Consider the following 22,474-nt stretch of genomic DNA (forward strand, 5'->3'; position numbering starts at 1 on the left):
ATGAAAACAGAAAAATTGTATCTTTCATTCAACAAAAAAACTTCGTTAACTTAACACCCAATGTTTTTAATTAAGTGCGCCCGAAAAGGATTGTTTTTAATTAAGTTTTCGCCTGTCCATAAAGTTTAACAAATTATTTTCGACTGCTTTTGGGCATTTTTAAGTGCAATCCCTTGGCAACTCCACTTTGATGGCTTCATCTTTGTCCGCCTCGCTTTTGTTTTTTCTCCATTTCCGTCTGTCTTATTGCTTTTCGGATCAAATTTGCATATTTTAAATGGGCAATCAGCGGACTCGAAAAGGAGACGTATCGACAATTGCGAGGAGCTTCTTTATAAAGGAGAAACTAATTATGAACATTTCGAAGAAGATACAAAAAATGATTTTGCCTACATGGCGATTTTTGAGATTTAATTTCAAAGGCATGGAATGTGATGCAATATTTCTTTCGATTTTGAAAGATATTTACTATAAAATGCTTCGTGTTCAAGGGGTTCCATTATAAACACTATTCTATTCTACATGTCTCTTCATTTTATAAGAACCATATTCTACACTCATTTATCATCTGTAGACAATCTGTCATTTCAAAGACTCTAAAATTTTGCCCAAATACCTTGCCGCAACTTTCTCAATCTATCAACAAACAAAGTTAGGGCCAGCAAAAAATTCCAACGACTCAAAACTTGTGCCCCAGACAGTGCACTCAAAAGTATTAAATTTCATTAATTGCCAATATTAAAAAGGCAAACAAAATCGGACAAGAAAAAACGAAGATTGGTGAAAAATTAAAAATTCATACGGCAGCGATGCGGTCACATAAATTTCTGAGGGGCAACAAAGACCACGGCTGAAAGCAGAGACAGATGCAAAAAATTATAATAAATATATACACGAAAATATATACGGATGAATCTGTAGAAGCAGGCAAATGTCGAAGACGTGGGCGTTGAATGGGATCCGTTGGGGTTTTTTTTCGGATTCAGTTTTTTTATACTTTTTGGTTAATAATAATGAAACTGGACCGCAGCCACCGCAGCAAGGCGTTGTCAACAGTTGGCGACGATGATGCTGATGATTCCGATGATGACGAGGCCTCGACTTGGTTCCATCTTTATTTCTTCATTTGGCACACGGTAGTTGGCTGAGTTGTCATTTAGCTTCGGGTCTCTGGGCCTCATTCAAGGTGTGCGAGTGGTAAAAACGGGGGGTATCACTTCACTGAAGAAAAAGCGAGACACATATTCTACAAATTAAAAGAATTCGGAAAAATGTTAAGGTATATTATTAGAATATAAAGTTAAGATCGTTTCATTCCGTTTTATTGGATTAAAAAGGAAAATATAAATTTTGCGGCCTAGTAAAACTAAGTGTACACATTACATAAACTTATTTCGTTAGCATTTTAACAAATATTCATCATATTTTTAAGGATCAATAAAGGTATTTTTTCCAAGTGTATCCTCTCCCCACCAAAAGTCGTGACTTGATTTATTTTTTTGGCCCGGACTTGTGTTTTCACATAAATTTGAATTATGGTCGGCTGGCTCGTAAAGTCGCTGGGTGATGTGTCTATTTTAACAGTTAGTCGGGGGACAGAACTGAGCGGCGAACGATCTATCAATGAATCCGCAGCTGAATGAACTGGCCCGAACAAAACTTGATCGGATCCTCATTTGATATGCAGTCTTGATCTTCAGTTTGTATGCTAATTTTCGTTGTTCGGTTTTCGGTTTCAGACCGCGTCCATTGTTCATTTTTTGGCTTTTTTTCCGTGCCGCGTTTTATTTAATTTTAATTTTTATTTCGTAAATTTTAAATTTGTTGTCACTTCTGTAGGAGCAGACTAGGTTTTTCCACTCACACGAAATGTATTTTTTTATTATAATTGGGTGCGGTTCGCAGTGGCTCGGTAGTATTTCTGCAGAACTCCATGAATCGATCCTATTGTTCAGATAAAAAAGAAAAAAAAAACAGTCACTCACACACGAATAGCTATTGCTTTTTGTGAGGCAGCCGCTATAGAAATTAATAAAATTTATGGTTTATTTGAAATTCTTGTTCGTTTTTTCGGTCATTAATTTGCCATAAAGAAGTAGGCAAAGTGTGTGGCAAAAGCTTTTAAAGTGGACGGGGTCGGCGGAATCATTGTTTAAATGGAGGTTCGGTTTAGGTTTCAGGTCTTAAAATCAATTTCAAGTTTGATAACTTAGTTAGGAGCTGTGAATCAAAAGGTTTTCAAAAGCAATACAAGTGTTTAATTCCTCTTTAATACATATTCAATGCCCTGAATACCCACAACTAAATGATTTTACCATTAAATCGCTTTTAAATTTATTTGGATTTAGTTTAATGATCAAATTGGACAAATAACTTAAAAATGGTTTATTTACCATAAAAATCACTCTACCACTTGACCCCAAGAATATAAAACCAACCCCACCCTAAAATATACCATTATAACCCGGCTCTTACATACAACACCATCACTAACCAATTGATCTGAAAAGGTGTCAACCCATATCTCGTTAATGTCTAAATGGAAATTCCTCACCGCTTTGTGCTTAAAAACTTGTAAATTGCGTTATTTTCCTAGGAACACAATCCCCATTCTATACAAATTACCAGCCCACATCTTTTTGAACATTTCCACCTGGATTCTAAGTGATTTACGATCAATTCAGTTCTTTGGTCTTTTCCTAAGCGCCACATGAACTTCCGTTCCGAACTTGGGATATAAAATAATCTCAAAGGTGTCGCCTGCGTGGGTGTCACAAATTCAATTCGAAATTAATAGGATAGGACTAACCTATGCGACATTTAATACTGTTGGCTGCACAAAAAAGAAAAAATGGTTTATATCTTTTTTTAAAAATAATATAACGTGTTTTATTATTGATACAGTCTTATGTTTTTATATAACATGTTATCATTGCCAAGCCGAATTTAATAAAATATAATAATCTTTAAATATATCCTAATTAATTGAGGTTTGTTTTTTAAAAATATTTTTTTTTACTGTAACCAGGTCGCAACAAAGTGAAAAGACGAAAAAATGTTTTATTACATTGATTTGCATTTAAATCGATGTTGGCGGCGGCGTCACTCTTTCCAATTTTGGATGAAGGGGCATATCGGGTTTTTGCGGGGGGATAGACCGATGATTATGGGCACCGCGAGCGGTCAAAATGTTGACAATGATCCCAGATATCCCACACCGCGATCAGGTCAAAACCCAACCCAAAAATCTTAAAAGTTTTCAATGAATTTGTTTCTTTTCTTTTCTCTTCCCTATTCTTTCTTTCTTTCTGTTTTTTTTTTTTTGTTGTTGAATGGGAAGCGCCGAAGTTTTCATCCTTCACTCTGGAAACTTTTTTCTTTTGTATATTAGATCATAAATTATGGGACTTTGCATATATGACAAAACAAATAATTTTTTCGGTCTGTCGTGCTTCCAGTAGCCACCCCGCTGGGTTTCGAACCCCCACTTTGTCCGCTAGTTGGCCAAAATTTATTAGTTTTTCCATTTTTATTGGGGAATTACAAAGAGAGGGCACTGGGAAAAGGAATCTCTGGGGTAGGTGGCGCCTTGCTTAGGGATTAGAGTCTTAAAACTCGGAGAGACACAAAAGGGAGACCCATGGAAGAGATCCGATCCCCTCACGATTTATGCTCACAAAATGCTTTTTAGCCAGAGGCTCAAAAAAACCACTACAAAAAATAAAAAAAATTTCATTCAAAGTCGAAAACGGGCAACAGGTTTACTTATATTGTTTTTTTTGCTGTACAGTGGAGATTATTGGAAAATGCTCTGCAGACATTATTTCTTCAAATATATATATTCCTTTTAAAATTTTTTTTTTAACAATATCAATTTTTACTTATTCTCCTTAAAAATTCTTTAAATGTATAAAAGATTTTCGTATTTTTTATATTCTTTTTTATAGTATTTTTATTTGTAATTACTGTAATTTAAACAATGAAGAAATGAAATTCATCCAAGTACTCGCACAACAACAACAACAATGAGAGCAAGAGAGGCAGATGCCTCCCACCAAGCCAGCGAAGTTAAAACCGAAGCTCGAAAAAGCCGAAGGTAAAACGAAGCTCAAATCGAGCTCAGACCGGGCCGAAAAAAAAAACATGAGTGAGAGCTGCAAAGAGAGGCTCCCCTTTTATTGTTGTTGTTTTCTGTCTCACTGGAATGGCATCCCAGAAGAGCGAGAGAGAGAGAGAAGTCCTACCGTGGGAAATGAACAGTAGTCGACTTTTGGCTTTTTGCACCACGAGCAACAACAGCAATAAGAGCAACAACAACAATGAGCAGCAGCAAGTTTACTGACGTTCCTTCTCCTACTCCTTCCACTCCCACTCCCTCTCTTCTGTTGTTGTTGTTGCTCGCTGAGTGAGCTTTTGCAATTTCACTGCATCGCTTTGCTGTTGTTGTTGTTGTCGGCGCATTTCAAATAAGCCTAATAATAATGCAATTTATGTCAAGTGGGAGCAGTGTGAAAATAGTGAAAAAGAAAGAGAGAGGTACAGGGAGAGAAAGGTGAAGAATTTACATGGGTACATATGTACGATTTGATGTACAATGCACATAGATTCATGTTATTTTTACGTATACGTAATATTCGGTATATTGAAAACAATAAAATAATATAAATGTGTTTATTATATTCACGCTACGCAATTGCAAGTAGTAAAGAATCGCATCAGGAGAATACAAATTAAAAATCTCTATGAATTTATGGATTTAGGATTCGGTTGTGGGAAGTCTCTTAAAATAGATTTTTTGCAGCATAATTTTTATCATTTCTTTGTTTTTTTAAGTTAATTATAAAAAAGTGGTATGGTGGGTGATTTTATTTTAGCAGTGCCTTATTTTTGGAAAATCCCGTTTGTTATTTTAACCTTATTATTAAAAAAAAGTTATTCATTTTTTAACATTTCCCAATTTCCCGTTGGTGGAAAATCCCCTATTTCCATTTCCTTTTGTGTGGTCAGTGCTTGAGAATAATATTTTACCACCTTTTACAGACCGCAGCAAAAATCACAACAAGTTTTGGGCAAAACCGCATCCACATTTGGTCAAACACACGCAAACCAATGAAACTCAGTTTTGGCTTATCAGTTACCGGGCCTTAAAGTATGGAAACAAGGAGTTTTTGAGGGATATGTTATTTGAGATGTGCAAAGTGGGATACCCAATGCAGATGCGCAATGTTGACGCGGATGCAGTGAAAAACACCTCTTTACAGGATCTCGAGGTTTTCCAGGTACATATTAGTTTGCTTAGGTTATAGTCCAGGTTACACTTAGAAAAATTGCTTTAAAGTCTCGATATTGCACATATTGCTTAAAGTATTTACTTGTTTCAATAGGAGGCTAATTTAAAATTCTAAAAATGAATTAAATAATTTCCTAAAATTGTAGTCCTAAAAAAACGATATTATAAAACCATTATTCCAAAAGTGTTTAATGAAGTGAGTTAAATGATTTTTTCTAATTAATGTTCAATTCCAAAACAGTTTTTACCCCTACTTTCTTTACTAGCCAAGATTAGCTTGTTTTTTTAACATTTACTATTGTTCCTTTGAAATAAATTTTGGTATGTTGTACAATTATTTTTTCCAGTGCATGACTGTGTAAAAGGTAGTTGTGTGGTAGTGCGTCGTCGTCGGCGGCTTCTTTTGTGAAGTACGTGCGCCACGGACGACAGTGTACCGCTCTAGCGCGACCTCCGTACCGTTATCTGCAATCGATCGGCGAAGGAAAAGGATCGCACGCGCTTGTTGGTGCATAGATGCACCACGAGTGTGTGTTTTAGCCGAGGAGCAGATAACAAAGAGGTGATAATTGACCGCCCAATTGGCTTGGCAACCAATTACGAAACTTATCAACGCAACCGGCAATCGAATCAAACGATCGTCAAGGGGGGCGGGGTCAACGCGGGTGGTCCTAGTGCCGTTCCCCTCTTGCCTTCAGGCACTCAGAAAAAAATTATACTCAGTTCTAATTCAACAAATAAAATTTGAAAACGATGTGTCACAAAATATTGCTTACTATACCTACCATTTTAAATGTAAATACAAATTTATATACGACCAAAAAATGGACAACATCGAAAATTCATTTTTTTTTTAATCCGTAGTAAGGTACTGTTTTTAGTTTTAAATATAGTCATTTTTAGTAACAAATTGTATTGCAGGCTGTATATTTTTGTGCAGTGCAGCTATCTCTTTGGAACGACAGCAACCGCACACCCATTCGCGAGGTGTGAAAAGATCGGGATGGCAGGGATATACCACACCATGCCATATAGGTAACATGACAGTATGCTAAGTAGTTCCTTATCAGTTGGGTATATAGTTTATGGGTTGTTTGCCAGGTCGGTGGTTTGGTTTTCGTTCAACTGCCGCACCACAATGTCCTGATCGTGGGCATGCACCAGCAGAGCCACTTCCAAATTCAGTTGCGCAATGTCCTCCTTCAGCTTGGCGATCGATTTCCTGATCTGCTGCACCGAACCTGATAAGTAAAAAAGGGCCATTGAGTCGGGATTAGCACCGCATTACATTGTGGGTGGTTTTCGAGGGATCTGTGATTTTCTGTTGACCAGAATCAGGGATCAGAGATGGCAAACAGAGAGGGTCTTATCATTGCAGAGCAAATAGAGTGTGAGAGGTGTCGGTGCCAAAGGTATGTGGCCCTCATCCAAACTGATTGTAATATTTGCCATGCATGGGAATTACCTTACCCAAGGCTTTGCTTAAAGTCTAAAAAAATTGTTTTTAAAAATTGCTACTGCCTTATTCAAGGCAATAATCAATCTGCTAAAGTTATAGGTATTGCAATTAAGATTTCAAGAAGTAGGTTCAGGTCAGTAAGAAATCATTAGGAATTAATATTTAGTAGAACAGGAACACCTCGTGAAATATTCGGGCGGAATGAACGTACACACAAAAATATTGGTTGGATAAAATGTACCAATACAGAAAGTTATTTAAGTATAAAAAAAGTTTACTACTATTAAAAAAAGTGTCTTGTTCTTTGCTTTGGTTATGGTTACTATTTTAAACTTTGTTGCTTTGAGAGATACTATATCAATAGTCAATAGGTGACATTTCATGTGTTGGGAGTATTTAACTATTGTACTGGTCAATCTGACCAAAGTTTTTTCTGTGCAAAAATCAATTCAAGTTATATCTTTATAGTGATATTTGAGAGATACAGTTTTTAAAATTCAAATCTTTTCAAGTAATTCCCAGATACTCACTGCCATCGGACATGACCTGTCCACGTCGCTCCATTTCCTCCTTTTTGAGCTCCTGCTCCATCATGACCTCGTTGAGTTCTGCCATCTGCTTCTCCGTATCCGCCTGCATCTGATTTTGGGCATACTGAATGGTGGACAGCTCAATGGAAAGTTCCTTGAACTGCTGAATCAGGGGCTGGAGCTCATTATTTAAGTGTTTTTCGCGACTCTCGATTTTTTCCAAGCTGAATGTGAACTCGCTATGGAGTTTCTTCAGTTGAGCCTCGATGGTCTCCGAGGTCTCTGATATACTGGCTCCGAAGGCCTCCATCTGACTGATGTGAGTCCTCCAGTCCCGAGCATCGGCTTTGACGAACACTTTCAAGTGCGGCAGAACCCTCTCCAATTCCAGGCGCCACTCCTGATGATCGCTCATCCGGGCATCCAACTCCTGGTTCCGCTCATCGAGATTAACATCACCAATGGACTTTTTCTGTGGTCGGTTTAGCCAGTTTAGTTGCCTGAAATTATGCGCCTCCAACTCCATGTCGCTGTCATCACTCAAGGCGGCTGCGTTCTGCTCATCCTCCAGTTTTTCCAATATAATCTCCGCATTGTCCTCGAGATAATCGCCCAGGAACTCCTCCTCCTGGGCGATATGCAGTTTTTGGTAGCCCACTTTGGCCACTTTGCAGGCCTGCGTGGAGAGGACATCTAGGACCATAAGGCAAATGGGTCCGGCTCCACGGATTAGTTTGTTGGGTTGAAAGTCCACTGGAACATCCTAAGATGACAAGGGTTATTACATCTTTAAAATGTTGAGTTTTTTTAAATAAAGGTACCACTACTCACAATCTCCCCCAGCATTTTAATAATATTGGCTGCCACAGTATTGGGATCATCGTATTCCTGGGGTCGCTCCATATCCTTTCCAAGTTTTTTACACAGCCACCAGCATATTAGAGTAAACATATAGAACTGCTCGCCGGGATTCGTGGCCTTTACGAAATAAAAACGCGACAAAGGCTTGAGTTTGTATTCCTTTAGCAAATGCTTTTCATAGTTTAGTAACTTTAGTTTTTCGAGCAAGTCATCTGATTGAAAGTTTTGCAACTGCTGGGCTTTTTCCTGACCATCGTCTTGCTGCATTTTCGTTATCTTATTTTGACTTGAGTTTGTACTTTCTTAAAAATGTTCCAGCTGTTTGAAAAACAAAACAGTCGCCTTGGTGACCAAATGTGCATAAACATAAGGCAGGCGCATGCGTCTCAGTTACTCATTTTTGTTTTATTATAATTATTAAAATCACTATTATTATAATCATTTGCTTTTTAAAATAAACTTACAAGCTTAACATTTTTTTATTTTTAGTCTTTGAAAAAGGCGCCATATTTTAATGTTTTCATGAAGTTGAATCATAATTTTTTTGGTCTGGCAGCACTTATAATTTGCTTCTGGCAACGCCAGATACCGTTAATAAAATTAACAGTATCAGTGCTACCAGACTGGTATAAAAATGTTATATCTTAACAGTGGTAACTAGCGAATACACACTCCTGGCAGCCAATACACTCTCTGTGCTAGCAGGGACACTCTCCTGGCAGCCAATGCACTATCCTGGCTAGCAGGGACGCCCTCCTGACTAGCCGAGACACGCCCCTGCTATTTTAGGGTTACCATTTACAATCATTTTGGTATATTTTAATTGATATCGTATAGTATCATTTATCGATAACTCAGCAGTCACACTGCTGGCGTCTTTTTTTGAAAAAAAAAACAATTTATTTTTAAAAACGATCGAGTAAACAATTTAAGAGAAAACCAAACCTGAAAATGTTCAAAAATCTGGACCTGAGCGCACTGAGTGTGGACGACATCGTGGAGGAGTACAAGCTGCTACACGATCGCCACCAGCAGCTGAAGGATCAGAGCGACAAGGATGCGCAAAGGATTTATGAGCTAAAAAGGAGTCTGGACACCGCTTTGGCGGCGGAATCGTATTTAACCCAGGAGCTGGAACAGCTTAGCAACCAGCCGGTGGCCAGTAACTCCGGCGGGGATATGCAGGAACTGGAGGAGCTGCGTCGGAAGTACAAGGCGCTCAAGGAGGAACAGGACACCTTGCAGCAGGACTACGACTCCAAGGTGGAGGAGTCCAGCCAACTAAAGAACAAACTGGCTGCCGCTGAACGGGAACTGGCGGATAAGTCAGCTGCCAGGACAAGTGATCCCCACGAGGATTGCTTGGCGCGCTTAAATGCCCTGGAGCTGGAGAACTGCGAGCTGATGCAAAAACTAGCCGAATACGAGGATGCGCGGGTCAACAACACCCTTGCGTTGGCCGAAAAAGAGGTGTCTATCCACCACTAAGCATCACCTAAGCGAAACTACTTATATAAATCTTTAAACCTCTAGAAAACCATTGAGTGCCTGCAGGATCGGGTGAGCTGCATGGAGCAGAACCTTAACTGCAAGCGGGACGAGCTGGAGGAGAAGTTGCAATTGCTGGAGAGCTGCCAGGAGCAGCTGGTGGATGCCAATGCCAAGATAGCGCTACTTACCTCAGCCCCCGAAAACAATGGTGGCTATAGAACAACCACGCCCTTTATAACTAGATTTAAGTTTGGATTTTTGTACCATTTTTGTAGACCGCAAGGGCAACTCGCTGTTCGCCGAGGTGGACGATCAAAGACAGGCCATGAAACAGCTGCTGGCGGCCCAGAAGAAAAGCTACCTGGACATGAAAAAGACCTTCTCGGACAGCCAGTTCGAGATCAGGCGTCTCAAGCGTGAGAACGTGGCCATGCACACGGAGCTGCAGGCCTGCAGCACAATCTTCTGCAGTGCAGATAAGACCTATCAGAGTGAGTATTCCTTCAACGGTTTACTAAAATATATACAAGACCTAACAGTATCACTCCCAATAAGAGTATATAGTATCACCAACTAAGTTATCTTATTCGTTTATACCTATCTTTTCACTACTAATCGCCCTTTTCTCTCACAGATAAGTTGAACGAGCGCATCCGACATCTAATGGCTGCCAACGAGAGCCTGGAACGCCAGTTGAATCTCTCCCAGGAGCGGCTGCGCCAGTTGGCCAGCGAGAAGTCGGTAACCTGGCTGGACTCGATGCTGGATTTCTGCAAGTATGAGTTGCCCCTACTGGTCGACACCGCGCTGGCATCGCTCGGCAGTCAGTTGCTGGGCCTCACCAGCTACGGCCTGTTCTTGCTGACCAGTTAGGTAGCCTCCACACCCCTAATGCCTAATCCTCATCCCCATTTAGACGCGAAACGGACGAGCTGAAGGCGCAGCTGCATAGCATGCGCATCCAGAAGGCTGGACTGGAGGAACGAATGCGATCCGTGCAGCAGGAAATGGCACGGTATATCCCCCTAGGTCAATTTCATGATCAAAATTTTATTCCATCAATGTATCCCCATTTCCAGTTGGCGCTTTGAGTCCCTGAAATCTCGCTGCGTGCTAATTGACCGCGAAAATCTTCTGACGGAGCACAAGATTGGTTTCAAACCGATGCAGGCCATGGAGTTCAACATCAAGGAAGCGGAGCTTAAAGCTGCGTTGCCTCGCATTGTCAGTGTAGCCCCGTCATCTCCCTCTAAATCAGCTCAATTATCTGATCTTAAAACCACTTCAATATCTCTTCCAAAACCAACTGAAATAATACTTTTCGATACACCCATAAAACCAGCTGTTAAAGAAGAGGTAGTGGAGCCTCTTAAACCTACATTAAAACCCGCTCTAAAAGGAACACCTGTAAAAGTCAAACAGGAATCTAAAGAAACCGAAATCAAGCCTATGACAAACAGCACACCCATTAAGACTATTATGGGTGTTAAAATAAAAAGGGAAGTCAACTTAAACTTGGAGCATACTGTCCACGTCGACATCAAAAAAGAAACGGCGGTAAATACCGAAATGGAAGAATCGGAAATAATTCCAAAGCCCCAGATGAAAGGCACACCTGTCAAACCCGATTTCAGTCTTATAAAAATAGAAAGTAATGAAGGAACGCCTATAAACCTAAGTGAAACCGAAGAAGATGACCAGAAAACTAGCGAAACCCCGGCTAAACCTTTGATGAAGGGTACTCCAATTAAGCAGCGCTTGGGAGGCATAAAAGTAAAGTCCAATCAAATTTTGCTGGAGACGCCTGCTAAGCCGCAGCGCAAGGGAACTCCAGTTAAGCTAATAAAGCTGCAAGCCGAAACTGAAGACAGCGGTGAAGAGTCGTTTAAGGAAACTTCCTTGAAGGCAGATGAAATCGATTGCGTAGAAGTCCTGGATAGAACCGCGCCACAGAAGCCGCAACGCAAAGGAACTCCTGTAAAGATTCCTGTCATCAAAGACGGTACTAACAGCAATGTGCGCTCTATCCTGTCCAAAAAACGGGAAGTCTTTGCCGAAGATTCGCAAAAGGCGGTCAAATTTAGTGCAAATGATCCGATTGTCCACAATTTAAGTCCTCTCGAAAGATGCCAAAGTGAAGAGCTCGCCAAGGAAAACACAAAGCCAACGGAAACGGAAGAATCCAACGAGACTAAACCCACAATCAAGAGACCAAACATCATAAGGCGTATCGTTTTGAGCTCCCGAAAACCAACTATGAAATGATTGCATCAGTTTTTTAATGGAAACTTTAATTCGAATTTATACTAAGGCACTCTTAACAATAAATTACACAGCTACAGCAGAAAAATACAAATACAAATAAAGACTAAATAATATAAATTACTCGTTTTTTAGTTTTGACTCAAAACTTTTAAGAGTTTCGGAATTGCTATAAAGTTATTTAAAAGAGCTTATCACAATACAAAAAAAAGCAAGGTCGAATTTCTTTAAATATGTTTGTTAGTTGCTTTCTTAGGAAACATTGAAAACTTCGCAGAAATTCTTAGATGTGATTAGCAAGCAACTTTGCAGGAAGTGACATAGAGCATTCTTGTAACATTTTCAATGCCCGTATGACACTTACTATAAATTTACTGTTAACGTGCGGATTTAAAATAAACAAACACTGTTTATATTTTTATACTTTCTAAGATCTCATCGTTCATACGGAGGAACTCGATTATTGATCCTGATTAAGAAACATTTATCCTTTATATGATCGGAAACGAATTCCATTTACTCTAAGCGTAACGGGAGTATTAACTATTTTATGGTAATTTCGTTTTGATGAGTATAAGTTTTTGAATGCGGTGTGAAGGATATTTAGGAAATGTCTCTCAGTTCGTCCAGTTTTGGCATCTCCTCCACAAAGGACAGATGATCGTAGATGGGAGCCGTAGGAGCTGGAATAACTGCCAAGATCTCATCCGTGTCTCCATTCTCATCCGCCTGCTCTTTGATCTCTGCGTACAGTTGGTATGGCAGTTCGGTGGGTAGAGACTCGTAGGTGACATGATGAGTCCTTGAGCAGGTGGATTCCCTGTGACCCGTGCAATTACAAATCGAGGTACCTCCACTTACTGGAGTCTCGTAACCGTCTGGCAGCTCCGTTTCCAAATCCACTGCAGAACCATTACCATTGCCATTTGCAATGGGAAAGCGCACGATATCCACATGATCCACAAACCTAGGTCCACTGGATGATTTTTCGCCACCAAAACAAGGCAATCCCGAGGCGTAGTAGGAAAAATGGAAGAGTCGCTCGCAATGCAGGTATAGATAGAGCAAAAGGAAAAGAAATGCAATCCCTAGAGGCAACATGAACACGATTATCAAAGCCAATGATCGCTGACTTCGATGCAGTTCGACGGGATTTCCGTAAAGAACTGTAAAACTGGAGACGTTTCCGGGGGGATGCGGTACGGGAATCGCAGAATCCGTGCCATTGATTCTCACATGCATAATTCTTCTCGCCTTGGGCGGTTCTTCCGTGGGCGGTTCTTGAGGCTTACAGCTCAGTCCGTTAACATTAATATGGGATATATATTTGGAGTACTGGAATAGACGAAATAATTGGGGCTGAGTGTGCGAGAAGTTCAGCAACCACTGGCAGCTCCAAGGATTACCATCGATTGAGATCCGGAGCTGTGGGTTCCAGTACGGATAATTGGCTTTTTCTGTTTCCCTAAGGCTCATTAGTTTATTGGATCTCAAGTCAATATGCTGAATTGTTGCTGAAGAAAGCATGCCCAGTTGGAAGAGCGACAATGAGTGGAAGCGGTTCTCCTGCAGGTAGAGAGTCCGCAGACTGGTGGTCCTATAAAACCATGTGAAGTTCAAGTGCTCCAACTTATTTCTGCTTAAGTCCAATGTGGTAAGCGTACTTGGTCCATCATGAAAACTTATATTTAGAGACACCAAAGCATTGCCACTTAGGTTCAGATAAACAATTTCCAGATTGTGTGGGGGAGCCAAAGCAAAGTTTCGCAGCTGGCAATTTGTTAGGGTAACGTTAACAAGTTTGGCTATACCTTTGTTCAGAAATAAGTCCCCCGGCTGGATGGGCGTATCTTCCAGTATCAGGTCGGTTAAATTTTCTGGTATGTTCTTTAGAAATGTGCCCTCAATTTGTTTGATATTTATCAAACTTAGTTTTCTTAACTCAGGCAGCTGTAGAATGAAGTCCTTATCTTTTAGGACCAGATCATTTTCGTCTTGGATAAAGAGCTCCTCCAGTTCCGCAGATCCTTGAAGCTTTTCCAGGTATCTCAAGGAGTTTTGTTGCAGTTGCAGTTGCTTCAGGTGTGGCAATTCCAGGAATGTATCTTCACTTAATGTACCCAACTCATTATTTTTTAAGGATACTATGGTGAGATTTGGTATTGAAGCTCCTCCACAGCTTAATTTCAGGGTAGCATCGCCCACAAATCGTTGGATCTCAACACTTTCTAGATCTACACAATTATCCAGGTACTCCAGACCATAACTTGAGATACCCAAGGGAGGTGTTTGTGAGCCATCGAGGAGGACATGCCTCTTTCCGGCCACTCTTTGGGCGCCCATATCGAAGGGATTCGATTCCAGGGTATTGTTTACACTACAGTCAATATCCAGAGGCAATCCAAAGTCCTCACTGTTCCTTTTCGAAGAAGATGTCATATAGAGCGTTGCCCGAATGACGCAAGCAGAAGGCAATGTTATGGACTCGTAGGCGGAAGGCATCATCTCATCGCCAGCTGCCCGCACGTGTGACAAAATCAGCGATACGACAACGACGAAGACGCACTGCGTCATCATCTCGGAAAAATGCGAAGTGCCCATCGGAGCGTGTCACTGCGAATCCGCTAAACTATCAAACTCATCCGTGGTCGACGCGTCGTGTGCGAAAATCAAACTGAGGCGAGTACAAATCGCCGAGCGACCCTCACATTGGAAAAGCCAAATTGAAAAGCCGAATACATCGGCGCACCTTTGGCTTCATTTCAATATGCTCCCCGCTGGCCATCTCCGATAATATGATACCCACTGCTCCTAAATTGCAAGGTATGCTGCATTTATCTCTCTTTCGGCAACCAAACAAATTTAAAAACTTTTCAATCGAAGGTTAAAAAACCGTTGAATTGGCTCTTACGGCTTTTATGACTCATACAAATTTTAAAAGTGTCCATGGCTGAAAAGCCGCCATAAGCCGAAAGTCCACAAGAAGGAACTTGGGATTATAATGCTGGGGATTATTTCACCACATTGGAATGTTTTCTATTAAAAAAAAAACCATTTTTACAGTCCCGCAATCTCGTATCAGGAAATTTATAAGGACCGGAAGTTTACATATATGTTAAAAATCTAGATCAAAACCCAAATTTTTCTTCAGAACGTCGACATTTATTAGACCCCAGCAGCTTTGAGAATTATTTGCATTGAGTATGATCAAATTGTACAAATCTCTATATTACATATTTTTCTTTAATTAAGTATGATTACCTGCATTGCACTGATTGTTAAATAATTTATTTAGTAATATGGTTTGTTTGAGTTTTGTATATCAAAATACATTTTGAAGTTGTACCAGGTATCTGGTAGTCGCCCACCTTAGCATTTGTATTTTTTGTAATATCAAAAATTATTTCTCGTTGTTATATATTTAGACCGGCTGACGTTCTCTCTTTCTTCTCTCTCTTTCTCCGCAGAAGAATGCTTCCTATTTTCTTCGTACTCATCGACACCAATTCCCTGCCCCTTTAATTCCACTGGCGCCCACAAAGACCACCCGATTTCAAACACTTTTTGCACAGAATCACCCTCCAAAGTGGCTGTGGAAATTGTTTACATATTATTGCATATATACAACACCCGTCCGATGCTATATTCAATGTGAATCAGCTGTAGGAAAGAGCAAAGTGGATTTCTTTAGAAGGGTATTGTTTACATTGCATATTTTGATCGGCAATTGTTGAGTGCGTAATTAGGTTTGGAATGAGATCACAAAATGCCAAAAAAGGCAAAAATTTTAAATAAAATAATGAAGTATTTTATCATTAAGCACAGACCTAAACTATAGGTACTAATTTACTTGCAAGTAAGAAAACTAGAAAGACTTTTAAAGCTTATATTTACATGAGACGGCATTTCCGATTTGAATCTCATGGTTTCTCAGATTACGACCACTCTATAAAACTCTTTTATATAAATGTGCAATGGATAATGAATTTTAGATTAGAAATTGAACAATTGAAATACTGTTTTAAATTTACTGAAATCTCTGGGGACGCCACGTGCAAGAAAAAAATGTATAAAAAAGAGGGAAGTGATTCTACCACTCTATATTATTGTACATTTTTCTTCCGATTTTTCTTCTCTTGATGCTGATAAGAAATCAACCGCTGCTTGGAAATAGTTTCGAAATACTTTATCAGCTCCTTTTTCTTTATCCAAATTTATAAATTCTTGCATTTCGGAGGTATTGAGTTTTATTGCTGAACACGGATCGGTCAGTCTTTCTTCCACTTTTGCGGATTATACATCTAAAGCTACAGCCGCAGTACTTGCAGCTATGGCATTTTACTGGGCTTTCGTACTACTTCTGACTTATAGTATAGACCACACAAATGGAGTTTGTGTAAAATCTTTAGCCTTAGATCACGGAAAGGTCACATATAAGGACAATGGATTTTCAGTGCTGTTTGAGTGTGACCCGGGTTACAAACTGCAGGGAAGTCCAGAGCTTCCCTGCAATGAAGATGGTCTTATTACAGAATTAAAGCCATTCTGTGCCAGTAAGTGCTAAATATTTGTTATTAATTTATATCGATTTAAAGTTGTGTAAAAATAATTTTTATCAATTTTTACAAGTCAAGCAGTCAAGCAGTAATCACTAAACTAAAGCAAACTTGAACAACATTATGGACATCATTTTGATTGTTATTAAAACAAAATAAATTTAAATATAGCGTTAGTCTAAAATTCAAAAGCTTCTGTTACAACACTATTTTACTTTCTAGAACTAAATACGGTTTTAAAATTTGTATTGATTAACAAAGTTTGTGATTAAGAAAGACACGTAACAAGTAAAGCATTTTTGAAGGGAAATAAAAAAAAAAATTATTCTAGGTCAGGTTTTTTTAAAGAACTAATTAAATGTATTAATATTAAAAATATAAATGTGTTATATACCATACAAATGTCCCTTATTTGTTACAAATTTTAGAAAGCGGCTGCATATTTGGAGGCGCAAACATTACAAATTCTTTAAAGGAAGAGGTATCATGCCCAAATGAAGATTTGTTTGGACATTCCATTGCCTATTGCGATGGAGAAAAGTGGAGCAACGAGCTGGGAATATGTGGCACTCAACCCAAAATAGCATACTCCTGCAATTTCGAGAACACGAATCGGTGCAACTGGATGCCGTTCCCGAATCCTAGTCTTTGGAATCGGGTCAGTAATGTCACCCACTTCCATTACGCCGAAACTGGACCCCACGCCGATAGCGAATTCGATGGATACTACATGCGGATGGTGAAAGGCAAGTCCTCGGACAGGCACCACTTGTTATCGCCAACGTATCCCAAGGAATTCAGTCTGCAGAACGCCTGCTTCTCGTTCCGCTACTTCATGTTCGGTCGCGGAGTGGATTCTCTAGAAGTGTCAGTTGCACCAGACTCCAATCCCATCAATGTCACCATTACGAAGTAAGTTGATTAGTTGCTAAAAGGGCAAAGCTTACGCGATAGAAATGTATCATTAATAATTAATATTATTGTCGATATTAGTTCAGAACTAAATCAAAATATTATTATAATATTTAATATAATATTACTATCTTAAAACTTAGATTTCTTAATAATCTATCTATATTCCTTTAGGCTTATTATAACAGAGTCCCAAGCACCCAAGTGGTTAACTGGGACGATTACCATTCCCAAAATGGAGCAGGACTTTAAAGTGGTCTTCACGGGTATCAATTCTAGGCGTCAATTCGCGGACATCGCCATCGATGATGTGAAGCTAATGTCGGGTGAGAACTGTACACAGCTCTTAAGCCAGGTGCCACCAAATCCCAACACTCCGGCACTACCAACACCCAGTAAAGGAACACAATCGCAACCACAAGTAAAATCGCTATCACAAGTAATTTCGCAAGCACCAGTTCAATCGCCAGTATCAGTTCAATCGCCGACACCAGTTCAATCGCCAGCACCAGTTCAATCGCCAGCACCAATTCAATCACCAGCACCTGTTCAATCGCCAGCACCAGTTCAATCGCGAGCACCAATTAAATCACCAGCACCTGTTCAATCGCCAGCACCAGTTCAATCGCTAGTATCAGTTCAATCGCCGGCACCAGTTCAATTACCAGCACCAGTTCAATCGCCAGCACCAATTCAATCGCCAGTATCAGTTCAATCGCCAACACCAATTCAATCACCAGCACCTGTTCAATCGTCAGCACCAGTTCAATCGTCAGCACCAACTCAATCACCAGCACGAGTTCAATCGCCAGCACCAATTCAATCACCAGCACCTGTTCAATCGTCAGCACCAGTTCAATCGCGAACACGAGTTCAATCGCCAGCACCAGTTCATTCGCCGGCACCAGTTCAATCTCCAGGTCAACCAAAGGCACCAGTGTCGAAAGCGGCAATATTACCAAAACTCACCACTGAGCAACCAAGTGCGACCAGCCCTTCGACTAAAAAAGCTAAAAACAGTTCGTTTAGATCTGAATTATCTATTTTCATCGCTACATTGGCCTTAGCTTTGCCTCTTTATTTTATTTAAGAATATCATTGTTTTTTTAAATCAAGCCACAAATGAAGGGCACATCAGCATTTTCCTATTAGCATAGTATTTCTGAGATCAAAATTTGTAAAAGTTTGACGTTCTTTTTAAATCTTTAAATGTTACATTCTTAAACCTTGAATTAAGGATTTTTAATTTCAATAAATATTGGGTACAAATCAGCCCACGAGCACTACAAATTTGAATTTTAAAGATTTGGTGAAGTTATTATCAATGTCCGAAAAATTTTGTTTGGGGATGGGTAGTTATTTGAATAAGGTGGTACATCTGGAACAAGTCCAGGGTCTCGACAGCTGTCATCTAACTTATTTCCCTTATAATGCGATTGAGTACTTTATATAAATGGAGTTTTTTCAAAAGTATAGGGCAGATTGAGAACAGATATGTTTTGAATTCTGCTATTAAGGCAAAAATCATATGTTTGGATGGATATTACGCGGTTGGACATAGCTTTGCCTAATGCGATGGAAAGTGGAGCACAAGAAACAACTCCTTAAGAAACTACTCCTGCTACTTCAAAAGTGAGGGTATGTGCGGTTGGACGACGGAAGATCAGCTTTTGGGGTCTTAGAAAAAGATGAGCACAGTGCAAGACTTCCAATCCATAAAACCAGGGCCCCAAAATGATCACACATTCCGGAGGTCATCATCCAATCTATTCCAGGGAACTTAGTTTGAAGAACGCTTGCTCTTGGTTCCATTATTTTATGCTCGAACAGGGAGTGGATAGCCTGGTCTCCGTCAAACCCATTTCGATGACCTTAAGAGATATGTGGACAAGTTCAGGGTCAAGTGAGTTGCTTACATCGAGAATCTCTTGCTTCTTAAAAAGGTTCTTCCATATTATTACGAAAAAACAGGAATTTCAAGACACTATAATCTCTTGTTTAGTTATAGAAAAATCTGGCTGGAGCACACAATAACCATCGATGAAGTGCAGGTAGACTTTCAAGTGATTTTCACGGCCTCGAATGGGATGTCCCGATTTGGAGACATTGCCATCGACGACGTGAAGCTGACTTGTGCAGACTATCAACGAACCATCATCGACACAAGTAACACCGCTGACTGACGTTGAACTGATCTACGAAATTATATAAGGGAGTGCGTCACGGATCTCGTCAAAAATCCATATGAGACTTCTTTCTCAAGGCGTTGGAATCTAATGGAACGGGAGAGTATTGAATAATTAACTGAACCAACCCAAATACCGCAACACATTAAAACCAATCATTAAAAGGGCTTTTAAAAAACGTGACACGTTCACATGATCATTCGAGTGAAATCATTTGTGTTTCGATAACGGCGGGAAATGTCCAGGCAACTTGATGGTACGGTCAAAGTTACAACCGTGCCTTCAAGTTGCCTGGACAGCTGATGGAGCCGATCTAGGTCTAGGGCTAGACCCCTCTAGATCTTGGCCTTCAGCGTTCGCGGGCTACCGAGTCGTCCGGTGCTGGACCCCTGCTGATTTATCCTGATTAGACTGGGTCGATGGGAACCACCTCCAGCTAAGTGGGTAATGCCGGCCGAACCACCGCCACTACAACCGATGCCCGCACCACCCGGATTCGTCATGGAGTAGATGTGACGCCTTAGAACCCTTATATGCTTCTGCGACACCTCGAAATTGTGGACCAAAGTGTGGAGCTGCGTCTGGAGTTCAGCTATCAGGCTATCCCTTTCCTGGATCAAACTGGACGTGGAGTTTTGACTCCTACTCAGTTTCAGTTCGAGGTCGTAGATCTTTTTCTGGAGATCCCTGCGCTGCTTTTCGCTTTGCTCTCGATGGCGGGAAAGTTGCCTTTTACTGCTCGCCTGAAGCTGTTCCAATTGATCCTTTGTCGTGGACAGCTCCTGCGTTAATTTCCGCTTCTCCGTCTTCAGAGCCGAGTTGTAGTTTTTAAATATCTTTAGATCCCTTTCGGCCGCCTTCAATCGATTGATGGTGACCAGCTTTCTTCGCCCCAGCTCATCGATCTTGACCTTCAGTTGCATGGCTTCCTGTTGGAGGGCATGAAGTTTATCCGCCAGCAGACAATTTTCCCGCATTACCTTCTCGTATTTTGTATGCTCGTCCCGCATCATCTTGGGCAAATGCGACACACTCTTCAATTTGTTATCTATCTTGGATCGCAGACTATCAATGTCATGATAGATGCTCGACTCTAACTGCTTGTTGTTCACATGCAGCTTTTCGATTTCGTGCTTTTGGGTGCTCATGATGTCCTGTGCTTTGACACACCGGGTATGGTAATCAGCAATCCTTTCCTGCTGCTGCCGAATGAGCGTCCGAAACTGGAGCTGCTCGCTTTTCAGGCTCTTGATGGTGGTCAGGAGCTGGCTGAGGTCGTCCGAGCCTCTGTTCCTATCCCGATCTCGTTCATGCTTGTACTTGTGGTCCTATTTGGCGAGAAGGGGAATAGTCAAAAAGTTATAAAACAATAAATAATATTACAGATCATCAGAATTTTAATCTTTTCTAAAAATCCTATGACTTAAAGAGGCGTCTAAAAATAACGAACGCTTTCTGCCGAAAGGTATTGGTCGAAGTCCTCTCTTAAGGCATATTTATTTGCATACTTTTAGACGCCTTTATAAGTGATTTTAAAGCCACACAGATTTTTCTCAGCCAAATCCTACCTGTGAGGTGTTGATCACATCCTTCAGCACATTATAGACGTCCTTGAATGATGCTGGCTCCCTCTCCCGATCGTCCTGCTCCAAGGATTTTTTTCTCCGCTTTATATGACGATTGGCCAAAGTTTCCACAATACGGCTATCGAAAACACTGTCCACCTGCGATGAGAGACTTTCCTTGTTTCGATGATGCTTCGTTTGATGATTACCCCTTTCGGATGGGTATTTCTTTCGGCTGATATCATCACAGGAACTCTGGGCGGAAAGAACCGTCATGAAACTGGTATTGCTGCGCAGGATTTGGGGACTCTTTCGTCGGATGGTCATTTTCGAGACCACACTGCTGGCCGAACTATAGAAACTACCCGGATCCGCTTCACTTCCCATATCCATTTCCGAAATTTGTGCCCTGCCGGATACCAAATGATCGTGTTTTTGCTGCATTTCGCTCAGCTCGTAGTTGATTTTCATATACTTCTCCTCCAGATCCTTGGTGGTTTCGTTGTATTCCTTAAGCTCCTGCTTGTACTTGCAAAGCTCCTCCTTCAGCTTGCTCCCGATAGCTTCTGAGTTGGGTAATCTCCTGTCCAAATTCGCATCTTTGTGATAATCTTCTTGTTCTGGTTCGCCATCACTCATGATTAGATTAACTTCTCGACCTTCCTTGCCGTTCTGGGACAGTTTCATAATACTCGGACTACAATGATCCCGGAAGCCTAGGCTGCTGGCACTCATTTTATCCTGGACATTTGAGTTCTGACGGGATAGGCTGACATAGCTAGTCTTCTCATCGGGCTGATCTCCGCTCTTCTCATCCAATTCGAAATCCAGTCCCATCGAGGTGGAACGTACTCTTTCCCGATTTTTCGGTCGAAATCCAAGTGTGCGTTGTCTTGTGGCTAGCGGCCCCCTTGATGGCTTTAACATCTACGAAAATTTAGCCTATTTGATTTTCAATTCACTTGATTAATTTTTTGCACTGTTTTTGGCCAACAGAGAATTTTTTTTAAAACGTTATGACACATTCGTTTCCCAAAAAAGTAGAATTTTTACGTGAGACGTTACGAAAATTATTTCATGGAAGATATGCTGTTACGCCTACTCATATAACAACTTATTTCTGGACCATATCGCAAAATCTTTAGGATTTAGGATATCTTAGCTTGGTTTAGTTCTTTAATACATTGTAATGTAAATTATACATAACTTTAAAATATAATAATTGTAATATATTTTATAAAATTGTTTTTTTTAATTTTTTTTATAGAAACCTAAAATTCTTTATTTAAAAATTCCATTGCCTTTATATTAGACTGCGTTTTAATTTTGACCCAATTCAAGTAGCGACAGTAGTAAATATAG

The 22,474-nt window shown here is 40.3% G+C and overlaps 5 protein-coding genes across 7 annotated transcripts; 2 read left to right on the forward strand and 3 right to left on the reverse strand.

Annotated features, from left to right (window-relative positions):
* Positions 1 to 6,149: 6,149 nt before the first annotated feature.
* On the reverse strand, positions 6,150 to 8,451 carry IFT57 (intraflagellar transport 57). Its single transcript, XM_017077391.4, has 3 exons — positions 8,111 to 8,451; positions 7,280 to 8,042; positions 6,150 to 6,531 (listed from the first exon to the last, which is right to left on the reverse strand). The coding sequence occupies exons 1-3, from the start codon at positions 8,405 to 8,407 to the stop codon at positions 6,374 to 6,376; spliced, it is 1,218 nt and encodes a 405-aa protein (XP_016932880.2). The 5' UTR covers positions 8,408 to 8,451; the 3' UTR covers positions 6,150 to 6,373.
* A 538-nt stretch (positions 8,452 to 8,989) lies between these two features.
* Spindly (spindle apparatus coiled-coil protein 1 spindly) lies at positions 8,990 to 12,013 on the forward strand. The gene is made up of 6 exons (XM_017090492.4): positions 8,990 to 9,610; positions 9,674 to 9,839; positions 9,907 to 10,122; positions 10,266 to 10,407; positions 10,548 to 10,646; positions 10,711 to 12,013. The coding sequence occupies exons 1-6, from the start codon at positions 9,092 to 9,094 to the stop codon at positions 11,894 to 11,896; spliced, it is 2,328 nt and encodes a 775-aa protein (XP_016945981.3). The 5' UTR covers positions 8,990 to 9,091; the 3' UTR covers positions 11,897 to 12,013.
* LOC108021678 (uncharacterized) lies at positions 11,902 to 14,613 on the reverse strand. Its single transcript, XM_017090493.4, has one exon. The coding sequence runs from the start codon at positions 14,492 to 14,494 to the stop codon at positions 12,497 to 12,499; it is 1,998 nt and encodes a 665-aa protein (XP_016945982.3). The 5' UTR covers positions 14,495 to 14,613; the 3' UTR covers positions 11,902 to 12,496.
* Positions 14,614 to 16,160: 1,547 nt separating this feature from the next.
* Positions 16,161 to 18,651, forward strand: Sr-CIV (Scavenger receptor class C, type IV). Of its 2 annotated transcripts, XM_070995603.1 has the most exons (4): positions 16,161 to 16,446; positions 16,878 to 17,361; positions 17,536 to 18,159; positions 18,268 to 18,651. In XM_070995603.1, the coding sequence occupies exons 1-4, from the start codon at positions 16,224 to 16,226 to the stop codon at positions 18,449 to 18,451; spliced, it is 1,515 nt and encodes a 504-aa protein (XP_070851704.1). In that variant the 5' UTR covers positions 16,161 to 16,223; the 3' UTR covers positions 18,452 to 18,651. The 2 variants fall into 2 exon arrangements, with proteins under 2 accessions (XP_070851704.1, XP_036675796.3); XM_036819901.3 differs by having other exon boundaries at positions 17,536 to 18,651.
* A 1,054-nt stretch (positions 18,652 to 19,705) lies between these two features.
* On the reverse strand, positions 19,706 to 22,222 carry LOC108021619 (myosin heavy chain, clone 203). 2 transcript variants are annotated; one of them, XM_017090422.4, is made up of 3 exons: positions 21,116 to 22,222; positions 20,528 to 20,875; positions 19,706 to 20,476 (listed from the first exon to the last, which is right to left on the reverse strand). In XM_017090422.4, exons 1-3 carry the CDS (start codon positions 22,037 to 22,039, stop codon positions 19,883 to 19,885), a joined length of 1,866 nt encoding a protein of 621 aa, XP_016945911.3. In that variant the 5' UTR covers positions 22,040 to 22,222; the 3' UTR covers positions 19,706 to 19,882. The 2 variants fall into 2 exon arrangements, with proteins under 2 accessions (XP_016945911.3, XP_016945910.3); XM_017090421.4 differs by having other exon boundaries at positions 19,706 to 20,875; positions 21,116 to 22,220.
* Positions 22,223 to 22,474: the final 252 nt, after the last annotated feature.

The sequence above is a fragment of the Drosophila suzukii genome, chromosome 2L (assembly GCF_043229965.1).
Source record: "Drosophila suzukii chromosome 2L, CBGP_Dsuzu_IsoJpt1.0, whole genome shotgun sequence".
NCBI classification, from domain to species: domain Eukaryota; kingdom Metazoa; phylum Arthropoda; class Insecta; order Diptera; family Drosophilidae; genus Drosophila; species Drosophila suzukii.